The 13,591-nt window shown below is 46.5% G+C and overlaps 1 protein-coding gene across 1 annotated transcript; it reads left to right on the top strand.

Annotated features, from left to right (window-relative positions):
* Positions 1-308: 308 nt before the first annotated feature.
* On the top strand, positions 309-1,742 carry MBLAC1 (metallo-beta-lactamase domain containing 1). Its single transcript, XM_079718680.1, has one exon. It carries the CDS (start codon positions 360-362, stop codon positions 1,173-1,175), a length of 816 nt encoding a protein of 271 aa, XP_079574806.1. The 5' UTR covers positions 309-359; the 3' UTR covers positions 1,176-1,742.
* Positions 1,743-13,591: the final 11,849 nt, after the last annotated feature.

Here is a 13,591-nt window from a genome sequence, read left to right as displayed (position 1 = left end):
GGACAAACTCCCACGCGCTTTTCCGGTGTCTCTTTCCTCAGGGTGAGGCAAGACCTAAGAGGCGCTAAAACTAGGTCCAAGGTAGAGAGCGGCGCCGGTTAGAATGAAGAAAATAACAACGTTATCTCCGGAGGGTGGCGGTTGAGGACCTCACACGCGAGCGGGGTGGTGGCCGAAGACGCTGAGGGACGAGCGCATTCTCGCCGAAGTTCAGTTGGGCGATGCCAACTTAAGGGTGTGAGAGGGGTGGCAACGAACTGAGATTCACTCCGCGGAGGCTGGGCGAGTGTGGAAACCCGAAGGGAGCGGACAGTCGCCGAAGGCCCCACTTCCTTTCCCCAGCCCGTCCCTCTCCGGCCATGAGCGGTCTAGTGCGCACCGAGCCGCTGCTCGGGGAGCCTCCTCTGCGGGTGCCCGGCGACGCCTTTTCTGTGGTGGTTCTGCTGCAGGGCTACGCGGAGCCCGAGGGGGTCGGCGACGCCGTGCGCGCCGACGGCTCCGTGACCCTTGTTCTGCCCCAGGCCTGGGGCCCGGCCTCCGGCCACCGAGAGCCCCCGCCCGAGGGCTACGAGGCGAAGACCGCCCTGGAGGAGGCGGCCCGTGGCCCCATCCTAGTGGACACCGCGGGGCCCTGGGCTCGAGAGGCGCTCCTGGGGGCCCTGGCGGGGCAGGGCGTGGCCCCGGGAGATGTGACTCTGGTGGTGGGGACCCACGGACACTCGGACCACATCGGGAACCTGGGGCTGTTTCCCGCGGCGGCCCTGCTGGTCTCGCACGACTTTTGCCTCCCCGGGGGCCGCTACCTCCCCCACGGGCTGGCTGAGGAGCAGCCTCTGCGGTTGGGTCCGGGACTCGAGGTGTGGGCCACGCCCGGCCATGGTGGCCAGCGGGACGTGAGCGTGATGGTGGCTGGCACGGCCCTGGGTACCGTCATGGTAGTGGGCGATGTGTTTGAACGTGATGGGGACGAGGACTCGTGGCAGGCGCTGAGCGAAGACCCGGTGTCCCAGGAGCACAGCCGGAAGAGGGTCCTAGGCACTGCCGACGTGGTCGTGCCTGGTCACGGAGCCCCCTTTAGGGTGATCAGGGAAACCTCGGCGCCAGAGACAGAGGGTCTGAGGAACAGCCGGCCAGATCTCGTGATCGGAGACAAGGAGCCCACGGTGCACCGATAAACCCCAGTCTTGACTGGATTCCTTTCAGGGACCCCAGCCCCCCACCCCCAGACAAGAAACTGACGTCCAGGACACGAGAGGATGTGTCAAAGAGGAGTCATGGGTTGTCACTTCCAGCCCTTCCAGGAGGCCAGTTTTCCAGCGAGCACAGAGTAATTTTGCCACAGCTGTCACCAGGGTCACTAGGACCAAGGACTGGCTCAGCTGTGTGCCACCTCTCGGGCTTCATTAGTAAAATGGGAGAATGTTCTTGGGAGAGTCTTCCAAAATAAAAGTAGAAACTGCATTGAAAATCATACTGCCCTTCAACTATTCTCCAATAAAAAAGAAAAAAAAATCATACTGCCCTAAATGTAAATGTGAAGCGTTCATAGTGATAATCATGCAGATATAATCCAGCAAGTGCAACAAGGGGACACTTTGGCGATACATCGCCTGTTTCTCAGAGGAGGCAGCTTGCTGAGAGAAGGTGCAGGGCAGACAGGTATCATTCTCATCATCTGACTTTAAGTTATTAATTCGTTCAATGAATGCTGCTTAACACATCTGCAATGTCTCAAGCGCGGCTCGAGGTCACGGGGATACAGCAGTGAGCAAGCCAGACAAACTCAAGGAGACAGGTAAATAATAATAGTAGTAAACCAAATAATTACGGGTTCTGGTTACTGATATGCAGAAAAAGCAGGGTGAGAAGGGTATAGAGTACTGGGGTGGGAGAGTGGTCAGGAAAAGCCTCCGAGGTGATGTTTGATGAGAGAACTGAATGAGAAAAAGCTGGCCACGTGGAGGTCTGGGAGAGGGGCATTCCAGGCACTGGAATAGCAGGTATAAAGGCCCCGAGGCAGGCTTGACCTACTTGAGCAGCAAGAGGACCTTGGGGTTGGGTTGCAGAACGCTGGGGAAGAGTGGCTATAAATAAGCCCACAGAGTTAGGCAGCGCCATCTTGCAAGGCCTTGGTAACCATGGTTAGGGGTTTGGATTTGTCCTGAGATAGAAGCCTTTGGCTTTATACTGATACAAAAGAGCAGGCCGTTGACCTGGTCTCATTTATGTTTTAAAATAACCACTCTTGTTCTGAGTGGAGAAAGGGTTGGAGTGGGGCAACAACAGAATGGGCTGGACTAGATCGAAAGCCATTGCGGTCTTCCAGGTGAGAGAGCTTGATGGCACCTGCCCTTATCCCAGAAGTCCTATTGTGGCTGTGGTCCTCTTCACAACTGGGTCCCCGAGCCTGGGCCCTCCATTCACACAGCCCCAGGATGGACAGAAGCACTCAGGTTGGGGAGAGGAAAGAAAGGAGGAAGTCCAACTTGTGGACGATGAGCCTCTCCGGGTGGATGCTGTCATGCAGGGCCAGGCTGGAGGTCATTTCCCAGGCGTCCACGAAGCCCACGTGGTCAGCAAAGGCAGCTCAGAGGAGCCCGTTCACCTGGAGGATGAACCAGTTGCTGCTGTACGTGGACTTGTAGCCAGTGTTGGCCAGTTAGATGACCACCAGAGTTCAGGGCTCCCAGGCCAGCAGTGCAGCCACGGCTGCCCAGATCCCTGCCAGTCGTTGCACAAAGATGGACAGAAGAAAGGCGGTGAAGTGGGTGCCAGGCACCACCACGGTGTGGCCCCCCCCACCACTTCATGGGCCACCAATTGTAATGAGGCCACTGGTGTGTGGAGGGAGCGCAGGGGCCAGCTGTGTGTTTCAGTGCCGCACTACGCCCCGAGCAGTGTCCATGCCATCAGAGAACCCAGCTGATACGTGGTGTGTAGACCCACTGGCTTCAGGGCTGCACGGAGGACGAGAGACGAGGGGACAGGTTATTTAGAGCTGTACACTCTCAAGTTATACAGATAAAAGTTCCAGTCCCGACTTACTTTCTAGAGCATGGGTATCCTACCCTTGACTCAGGGCTGGTCACCCAGAGCAACACATCCCTTGGGCCACACTGATTGTCTCCAGGATGGACGGGTCACCTACGCTAGTCTAGTCTTAGTAATCTTAGGGGTTTTGCTGGAGCTAAGGGAAAAAGTCTCATTCTTTCCTGCAAGACTGACATGGGAGGATGGGTCATCTTGCCCCCTTGTTGGAAGAGCCCGCTGCTGCTGGGGCCACCAAAGAGGGAATGAGAATGAGAGAATGAAGCTGAACGGTAGGGGGCAGAAGTGGGCAGTGACGAGAAACAGACCAGATGACAGGTGTGAGCACGGAAAGCCAGATCCGCTGCTAACTCATCAGTCACCTGGGCTAATCAACTCCTTTCGTGCCTAAGCTGTTCTGACTTTGTTTTCAGCTGTTTACAAGATGAGTTGTGCATGGATACAAACACTGATGGAAATGATCCCTTAGAGACAGGGAGTGAGGACAACAGCATGGGGAGAGGGCTGACAACAGAGGGAAAAAGTGCTTAAGATATTAGGAGGTTGGGCCCAGAGTGATTGTTTCTTTCAAACTTATTTTTGGTGAAAACTCTTAGGAAAACTGCACCTATATGATCAGCTTCCTCTACTCACAAGTCATTGGCAGACATTGGCTGCAGAATAACCCCAGCTTTCTTGCCCAGTTCTCTCCAAGAACAGCTCTCTGCTCCAGTTTGGCTGACTGCCCACTGCCTTTCAGACACCCATACCCTCCTCTCCTGCGGGCCTTTGAGCCCGCTCCCCCTCCACTCCCCATCCTCTCGCTTTTCTCCACCATCTCAAACACCCAGGCTCAGCTCTCTCACCTCCTACAGAAAACCACCCCTGAATTTGCCAACCTTATTTTAAACTCTAGCTATGCCTTCTCTATATTGTTCACTTAGCATTAGGTGATACCTGGTGTTGGTCATTATTTCTGGAAATGTCCTCTCCCCACTGTGCCCCTTGAGAGCAGAAGCTGCAAGGCCACTTGAGGTCTAGGCTCAGAAATTGCACAATATCACCTACATCACATTCTGTTGACCAAAGCAGGCCAGCCCAAATTCAGGGATGAGGAAATAGCCTCTCCATCTTGATAGAAGGAGCTGCAAAGAATTTGTGGCCATTTTTTTCTGTTGCAACGTACCACAGTGGGTTAGTGCACGAATTGGTGATGCTAAAAGTTCCCCTTTTTTTTTTTTTTTTTGCGGTACGCAGGCCTCTCACTGCTGTGGCCTCTCCTGCTGCGGAGCACAGGCTCTGGACGCGCAGGCTCAGCAGCCATGGCTCACGGGCCCAGCCGCTCCACGGCATGTGGGATCTTCCCGGACCGGGGCACGAACCCGTGTCCCCTGCATCGGCAGGCGGACTCTCAACCACTGCTCCACCAGGGAAGCCCCTAAAGTTCCCCTTCTTTTTTGGGGGGTGGGGTGGTTATCCTAGATTCTATTTTTATTTTTTGATTTTTAAATTGAAGTATAGTTGATTTATTATATTAGTTTCAGGTATACAACATAGTGATTCAATATTTTTATAGATTGTACTCCATTTAAAGTTATTACAAGTGGCTGTATTTCTCTGTGCTGTACAATACATCCTTGTTGCTTATTTATTTTATACATAGCAGTTTGGATCTCTTAATCCCATACCCCTATTTTGCCCCTTCTCCCTTCCCCCTTCCCTTCCCTCACTGATAACCACTACTTTGTTCTCTATATCTGTGAGTCTGTTTTGTTATATACTTTTCTTTTCCCCCCTTTGGCTGCGCTACGTGTCTTGTGGGATCTTAGTTCCCCGACCAGGGATCAAACCCAGGCCCCGACAGTGAAATTGTCAAGTCCTAACCACTGGACCGCCAGGGAATTCCCGTGTTTTGTTTTATACATCCTTTTTTTTTTTTGCGGTACGCGGGCCTCTCACTGTTGTGGCCTCTCCCGTTGCGGAGCACAGGCTCCGGACGCGCAGGCTCAGCGGCCATGGCTCACAGGCCCAGCCGCTCCGCGGCATGTGGGATCTTCCCGGATCGGAGCACGAAGCCATGTACCCTGCATCGGCAGGCGGACTCTCAACCACTGCGCCACCAGGGAAGCTCGTATATACATTCTTAAATGCAATCTTTTATGCCTTCTCCCATTGCCCAAAGCACCTGTCAATCACATCACATCATTCTTTCGTCACTTCCGGAAGGGGGCAGCACTTACTTCACAGAGAAAGCAAAGACCATTGTCCCAGCTATCTCTGCTTCAAGCCACCTTACCAGAAAATTCTGCATCTGCACCCAGGCTCACCTCCAGAAGAGGGGTGATTTACCCGTTTATTGTGGGTAGCTGTAATTCATTCATTTTCACATGCGTAGTATTCAATTTTGTGAATTACCATGTAGTGTTGGGAAAACTAGTTATCCATATACAAAAGAATGAAATTAGACCCTTATGCCATACACAAAAATTAACTTAGAACAGATTGTAGACTTAAATGTAAGACCTGAAGCAATAGACTCCTAGAGGAAAACATAGGGAAAAAGCTCTTTGACATTGGTCTTGGTTGTGATTTTTTTGGATATGACACCAAAAGCAAAGGCAGCAAATGAAAAAATGAGTGGGACTACCTCAAACTAAAAAGCTTCTTCATAGCAAAGGAAACAAAATGAAAAGGTAACCTACAGAATGGGAGAAAATATTTGCAAACTGTATAATTGGTTAATGTCTAAAATATATAAGGAATTCATACAACTCAATTGCAAAGAAGCAACCCAATTTAAATATTGTCAAAGGACATGAATAGACATTTTCCCAAAGAAGACGTACAGATGGCCAACAGCTATATGAAAATGTGCTCAGCATCACTAATCATCAGGGAAATGCAAATCCGAACCACAATGAGATACCACTTCACACCTGTTTAGGATGGCTATTATCAAAAAGATAAGAGATAACAGGTGATGGCGAGATTGAGGAGAAAAGGAAACCTGTGTGTACTGACTGCTAGTAGGAATGTAAACTGGTATAACCATTATAGAAAGCACTATGGAGTTTCCTCAAAAAATTAAAAATAGAATTACCATGGTAATTACCATTACCATATGATCCCAGTCCCACTTCTGGGTATCCAAATGAAATGAACTCAGTATGTTAAAGAGATATCTGTACTCTCATGTTCACTGTAGCATTATCCACAATAGCCAAGATACGGAAACAACATAAGTGTTCATTAATGGATGAATGGATAAAGAAAATGTGAGATACACATATGTATACACACACACAGAGGAATATTATTCATCCTTAAGAAAGAAAATCCTGCCATTTTTTGGCAGCATGGGTGAACCTGGAGGACATTTTCTAAGGGAAATAAGCCAGACACAGAAAGGCAAATACTGTATGATCTCACTTGTATGTGGAATCTAAAAAGTTAAATTCATAGAACCAGAGGATAAAATGGTTGCCAAGGGCTGGGGAGTGGGAGAAATGAGGAGATATTGATCAAAGGGTACAAACTTTCAGTTATAAGTTCTAGGGATCTAATGTACAGCATGGTGATTATACTCAACACTGTATTGTATACCTGAAATTTGCTAAGTGAGTAGATCTTAGGTGTTCTTGCCACATACACAAGAAAAGGTAACTATGTGAGGTGATGAATGTGTTAATTAGCTTGATCATGGTAATCATTTCACGATGTATACATATATTAAACCATCATGTTGTACCCCTTAAAAACTCACGCTATACAACCTAAATATATACAATTTTTGTTAGTCAGTTTTACCTTACTAAAGCTGGGGAAAAATAATTTTAAAAGCAGTTAATTTAATATTAGATATTGGAATGACAAATTCAAGTCAAAGCTGCTAACAAGAGCAAAAAACTAAAAGAAGAAATTGGAAAGATGGCCAAAAAGTAACAAATGGGAAAGCTGGTTTGAAGGCCACAGAGACTGTAAGGAACAGTTAATAGATCTAAATCATAAGCATGTTTGGCTCTGGGTTAGTTACCCCTATTAATAGCAACACCTTATGGTTAATTTAAATGTGACCCAAATAAGATCCCTTGCTCATTAATCTGGTATTGAATTTTCTATTAATTTGGTACTGAATTCAGAGGTTACCAAATAGGCATAGAAGAATCCCATCTGATAGTGGGCTTCTCCAAAGAAAATTTTTGCTTCTGCCAAAAATTTAGGCTAATAACTTCCTAGAGTGTGTTAACTTAACACAGGTTGAGGTTTTTCCTATCAATGGTTCTGTGAATTTGGACTGCACATCTACCTAAGGGCTGGCTTGTGGGTATAAATTCTCCAGAAAGAGTTTTCTCTGTCTGTTCTGGACCAAGGTCCAAGACAGTCAAATTCTTTGAAATCCTCTGCTTGAGTGTGGCGTGGTGGTCTCCAGGTCACACAATATGAGGGTGTAGAACTTTGAGACCCTGACTTTATGCCAAGCGGGCAATTTCCTATTAGACTCACCACATTGTCAAAGACTTTGGGGTCTGTATCTTGCTCTTGGCTTCCTGAACACCAAATCTCAAGTTTCTTGAGCTTGGCAAATGCCCTCAAGGGGAAAGCAGTCTTTAGTGTATTACTCTCTGAGTTCCCAGTTTCATTTAGATTTTGCCCTCTGATAACTCCTTTAAAATTTGACAGATTATCAATGCATTTATTTATTTATTTGAAGTAGATAGAATGTGTTTCTTTTTTTAAATTTATTTATTTATCTTTGGCTGCATTGGGTCTTCATTGCTGCACGCGGGCTTTCTCTAGTTGTGGTGAGCGGGGGCTACTCTTTGTTGTGGTGCGCCGGCTTCTCATTATGGTGGCTTCTGTTGTTGCAGAGCACAGGCTCTAGGCACGTGGGCTTCAGTAGTTGTGGCACGTGGGCTCAGTAGTTGTGGTGCACGGGCTTAGTTGCTCCGCAGCATGTGGGATCTTCCCGGACCAGGGCTCGAACCTATGTCCCCTGCATTGGTAGGCGTATTCTTAACCACTGTGCCACCAGGGAAGCCCAGAATGTTTTTAATTAATTAATTAATTAATTTTTGTCTGCATTGGGTCTTCATTGCTTCGTGTGGGCTTTCTCTAGTTGTGGCGAGCGAGGGCTACTCTTCGTTGCAGTGCATGGGCTTCTCATTGCGGTGGCTTCTCTTGTTGTGGAGCACCGGCTCTAGGCGTGGGGGCTTCAGTAGTTGTGGCACACGGGCTCAGTCGTTGTGGCTCGCAGGCTTAGTTGCCCTGCAGCATGTGGGATCTTCCTGGACCAGGGCTTGAAACCATGTCCTCTTCATTGGCAGGCGGATTCTTAACCACTGAGCCACCAGGGAAGTCCTATCAATGCATTTAAAAATATTAAAAGTGTTTTTGTCATTTAAAAAATTTGGACTTACTGAGGTATAATTTACATACAGTGAAATTTACTTTTTAGTGTTATAACTATACATTTTGATGGACATGTAATTGCATAACCACAAATGCAATCAAGATACAAAATGTTTTCATGACCCTAAAAACTTCCCTCATTATCCTTTGTAGTCACCTCCCTCTGGCAATCATTGATGTTTCCTTTTAAAATAGCTTTACCTTTTCCAGAATGTCATATAAAAATAGATCATAGAGTATGTAGCCTTCTGAGTTTGGCTTCTCTCACTCAGCTTAATGTATTTAAGATTCATCCATGTTGTTAAATGTAAAAGTAATTTGTTCCTTTTTATTGTTGAGTAGTATTCCATTGTAAGGATGTACCAGTTTGTTTATACTGGAGTTGTTGTATTTGAAGGATATTTGGTGTATATTAATTTTATAAGAAACTGTCAAACTGTTTCCAGAGTGGCTGTACCATTTTGCATTCCCATCAGCAATGTTTGAGAACTCCAGTTACTCCACATCCTCACCAGCATTGGTTTGTCAGAAAAACTCATTTTGTCACCATTTTAATTTTTATTGATTGATTGATTGATTGATTGATTGGCTGCGTTGGGTCTTTGTTGCTGAGCACAGGCTTTCTCTAGTTGCGGCGAGCGGGGGCTACTCTTCGTTGTGGTGCATGGGCTTCTCATTGCGGTGGCTTCTCTTTGTTGTGGAACACAGGCTCTAGGCATGGGGGCTTCAGTAGTTGTGGCTCGTGGCTCTAGAGCACAGGTTCAGTAGTTGTGGCCCACGGGCTTAGTTGCTTGGCGGCATGTGGGATCTTCCCGGACCAGGGCTTGAACCTGTGTCCCCTGCATTGGCAGGTGGATCCTTAACCACTGCGCCACCAAGGAAGTCCCTTGTCACCATTTTTGAAAGTTAGTTTTACTGGGTATAGTATTCTGGATTGGTAGTTTTTCTTTCAGTACTTCAGAGATGTCATTTTATTTTCTTCTGACTTATGACCTGAAGCCTGTTGTAATTCTTATCTTTGTTCCTCTTTGTATGAGATGCCATATTTTTCCTCTGGTTGCTTGAAATGTTCTCTTTGGTTTTCATTGGTTTAAATATGATGTGTTTAGGGGTGTGTGTGTGTGTGTGTGTGTGTGTGTGTGTGTGTGTGTGTGCTTGGAGTTTTCTGAGCTTCTTGGATCTGTGGGTTGATTTTTTTAAATTGATTTTGGAAAACTTTAGACATTGTCTCTTCAAATATTTCTTCTGCATTCTTTTTCACTCTTTTCTTCTGAAATTCCAATTACCAGTATGTTAGACCTTGGACGTTTACCAACAGCTCTTGCATGCTCTGTTCTTTCTTTCTCTCCTCTTGTATGTCAGTTTTGGTGTTTTCTAATTAACTTGTTTTCAAATTCCATGGAAATACCCCCATGAAATCTACTGTGGTCCTTTGCTTTCTTCATATTCTCCAAAAAACCAACTACTTTGTTAGAGTAGATCAGCTGCACTTGCACCAGAGCAGGGGGAAGGATAGCAGGTATGTGCCATTTCCAGATCCTGGACATCCCCAGGGACCCTGGGCTTCAGGGCAGGACCCAAAGCAGATCTCCACTGTGGGTCATGGGTCTGCCCTCTTGGTGGTCTCTGGTGACAAGGATGCTTCCAGGTAGCCTCCCAGGGCACAGTTGGCCTAAGCAGGACCCCTTAGGCAGTAGGTGAAGGTCTGGGGGCTCGTGGAGGCTCAAAAATCCCTCCCCATTGCCCAGGTTTGGAGGCTAATACAAAAGATGGGTCAGGTCTGAGAGTTCCTGGAGGAGAAAGTCCAAGAGCGAGGGAGATTCTGAGAACTTGGAGGCAGATTTAGAGGCAGAGTAGGGTCCCAGGGACCGGGGAATGTTGCTGTCAGGCCAGGACATCTTGAAATAGAGAACCTGTGGGTAGTGAAAGAAGAATCTATCAGTGGTTTGTGTTTCCTTCACTTTCTAAGGGGAAGGAGATTTCCAGTCACCAAGGTAGGACCCAGCAGTTCTGTCCTACCTATATCAGGCTGTCACTCATCAGCCTGTTGTCTGAGTCACCACCATATTTATTTGAAGGTAGCAGCTGTTCTTCATGAAGCAGAAGTTTATGTCTTCAAATAAAAGAAAAAAAATAACAATGGTATCACCTCTGCCTTCTTACAAGAATGGCCTTCTTGCTTTCAAATAACTCTACTTCCCCTGCAGAAAGCAATAACAAAAAGATAAACAAGAAAAAGTCATTTTGGGAAATGAAGAAACACAGTTCTAAAAATGTATGGATCAAAGAAGAAATAAAAATGGATATGAGATAACATTCTGACCACATAGTTACTTGGGGAATGCAATTAAAGTAGGATGTAGGAAATTTTATAGCCTTAATGCTTCTATTTGAAAAGAAAAAAAGGCTGAAATGGATTGAGCTATGTATCTATTTCAAAAAGTTAGAAAAAGAAGAGCAAAATAATCCAAACAAAATGGAAAGAAGTCAATAATAAAGATAAAATGAGTAATTTCATAGAAAACAAAGTAGAAAGCATAGAAAAAGCCAAAATTTGACTCTTTTTTTGAAAAGACTCAGGAGACTTCCCTGGTGGTCCAGTGGTTAAGAATCCACCTTCTAATGCAGGGGACGCTGGTTCGATCCCTGGTGGGGGAACTAAGATCCCACATCCCACGGGGCAACTAAACCTGGGCGCTCTAGAACCCGAGCACCACAACTAGAGAGGAGCCTGCGTGCAGCAATGCAGAGCCTGCGCTCCACAACGAAAGATCCCACATGCCGTGATGAAGATCCTGCAACTAAGACCCAATGCAGCCAAATAAATAAATATTAAAAGAAAGAAAAGACTCAGACAATTAATGAACTTTTAACAAGATTTGTTAAGAGAGAAAGCATGAGTGGGCTGATACCAGAAACGAAAAAGGAGACATAACTAGAGCTTGTGCAGATATGAAAAAGTTATGTCTGTGACAATACATTTCACTATTTAAACAGAATAGACAAATTTCTAGACAATTATGTGAAAACTGACTCACAAGGAGCTAGAGCGCACAGGCTTCAGTAGTTGTGGCACACGGGCTCAGTAGTTGTGGCTCGCGGGCTCTAGAGCAAAGGCTCAGTAGTTGTGGCGCAAGGGCTTAGCTGCTCCACGGCATGTAGGATCTTCCCGGACCAGGGCTTGAACATGTGTCCCCTGCACTGGCAGGCGGATTCTTAACCACTGTGCCACCAGGAAAGTCCCATATATGTGTCTTTATCTTTAACATGGGTTTCTTGTAGACGACATATAGGTGGGCAATGTTTTTTTGATCGACTTTGACAATCTTTAGCTTTTAATTGGTTCACTTAGACCAAAGTGATTGGCATTCAAAATGATTATCAATATAGTTAGATTAATATGTACAACATTCCTTACTGGTTTTTTTGCCCTTGTTCTTTGTTCCTATTTTTGTCTTACACTTTTTCTGCCTTTTGTGGTCTTAATTGAGCATTTTATATGAATGCAGCATATATTATAGAAACATAATGGTTATTGCATTTATTTGTTCCAGGGACAGGAGAATGGTGAGGAGGCGGGAACTAACATTTATTGACATTTCTGTGGGCTGGCTAGATACATAGTTCTGTGATTGTTCCCTTTATTTCCCTTTACTTCTTTCATTATCTCTATGATTGGATATTTGCCATTTTAAAGGTAAGGAGACTGAGGTTCAAAGGTTTTAAAATTTCCTTAAGACCAGTGTCTAGCATGTGGCTGTTCTGTGGCTTAAATCCAGGTCTTTCTGACTCCAAAGCCCCTTTTCTGTCTAATGAAAAACGTCATCTTTTGCGGAGATTGTTTTGGAATTAGAAATCTAGGAATTTGACGTGTAAAACTTAAAGACTCTCAGTTTTGTCACTTTTTCATTTAGGCCCTAAGAAAAAATTTAAAGCTCCCCAAAGCAAGGCCCCAGTAAGCAGCTCATCTGAGGAAAAAGAAGCTAGAATACTGCCAGAGGTCCTGACCCCACCAGCTCCTCCCAGGGCCTGTCCCATGGTGGGGAAAGAAGGGCCTGCACCCCAGGAGCCATGGCCTCAGGAGGCTGGAAGTGTCCTCTCTGATGATGGAGCCTCCAGTGACCTGGACCTGGACCAGCTCATGGAGGATGTTGGAGAAGAGCTGGAGCAGAGGGAGGAGCCACAGCACAGAGAGGACGCAGGGGAGCTCGCCGTGTCCTGCTGTGAGGAATAGCTGTGGCCTCGCACCTCCTTCCTGCTCTCTCATCCCTTCTGTGGGAGCAGGAGGCAGAGCCTCTTAGAGGATCCCCGAGAAGCTGATAAATGTTGGGGTTGTTCATTGGCTCTGAGGTTGTTGGCTAAGGTCAGAGTTGTGCAGTTTATGTTAATAAACCAGGTTACTGGTTTAGTTGGTTTGGTTCGTCTCAACCACTTGCTTTCTTTTGCCTTCTCTCCCTCCTCCTCCGTGTCACTGTGGCACATCATGCTTTCTGGTGGGAGGCCTGTCAGTATAGGGATCTGGGAAGGCAATGACACCCGAGTCCTAGGAGAAGGACACTGAGAAGGGCAGGTCTGGGTTGAAATCCTGCCTCAGCCACTTACTAGCTACATGGCCTTAGGAAAAGCACTGTAACCATTCTGGGTCTTGTTATCCTGCCTCAGATGGTACATCCAGTGCCATATAGGGTGGTTGATGATGCTGAAATTAGGTGATGCACATAAGGCACTAACACAATACATGCTAGTTATCTTCCTAAGGAAAGCAGAATGGTTAAAGTTGGGGGACAAACCTTTGCTTCCAGACTGACTACCAGTGTTTGGGGATTTATTGGTCCCTGGCCTGAGGCGGTCACTGAACAAAGGTACTAGGGGAGGGATCTTGGGTGTGAGCTATCTATTATGGTTAATATATGGCAAGAAGGACAGAAGTGGAAGGTGATGTCAGCTTTCTCCTTAGATACATTCAGGCAAATTGTACAGGGACTTTTATTTTGGTGGTCAAGGGCTAGGAAGTTGAAGAGGGATCTGGAGCAGGTGGCTGTGTGTCTCTCAGGTCCTTGGTGGCCTTCAACATCTGCTGGCTTCTGAGTCGTCTGTGTCTGTCCAGGGTGATTATGAGAAACTGAGATCCCTGTGTGCAGCTGACTCTAAGCAG

Source organism: Hyperoodon ampullatus (assembly GCF_949752795.1).
Source record: "Hyperoodon ampullatus genome assembly, chromosome: 14".
In the NCBI taxonomy this organism is placed as follows: domain Eukaryota; kingdom Metazoa; phylum Chordata; class Mammalia; order Artiodactyla; family Ziphiidae; genus Hyperoodon; species Hyperoodon ampullatus.
Note: the sequence above shows the minus strand (reverse complement) of the source record. Positions and strands in the feature narration are given on the sequence as shown.

Bases quoted from the DNA above. Each gene is read 5' to 3' on its own strand.
- MBLAC1 (XM_079718680.1), top strand. From the start codon at position 360: ATGAGCGGTCTAGTGCGCACCGAGCCGCTGCTCGGGGAGCCTCCTCTG.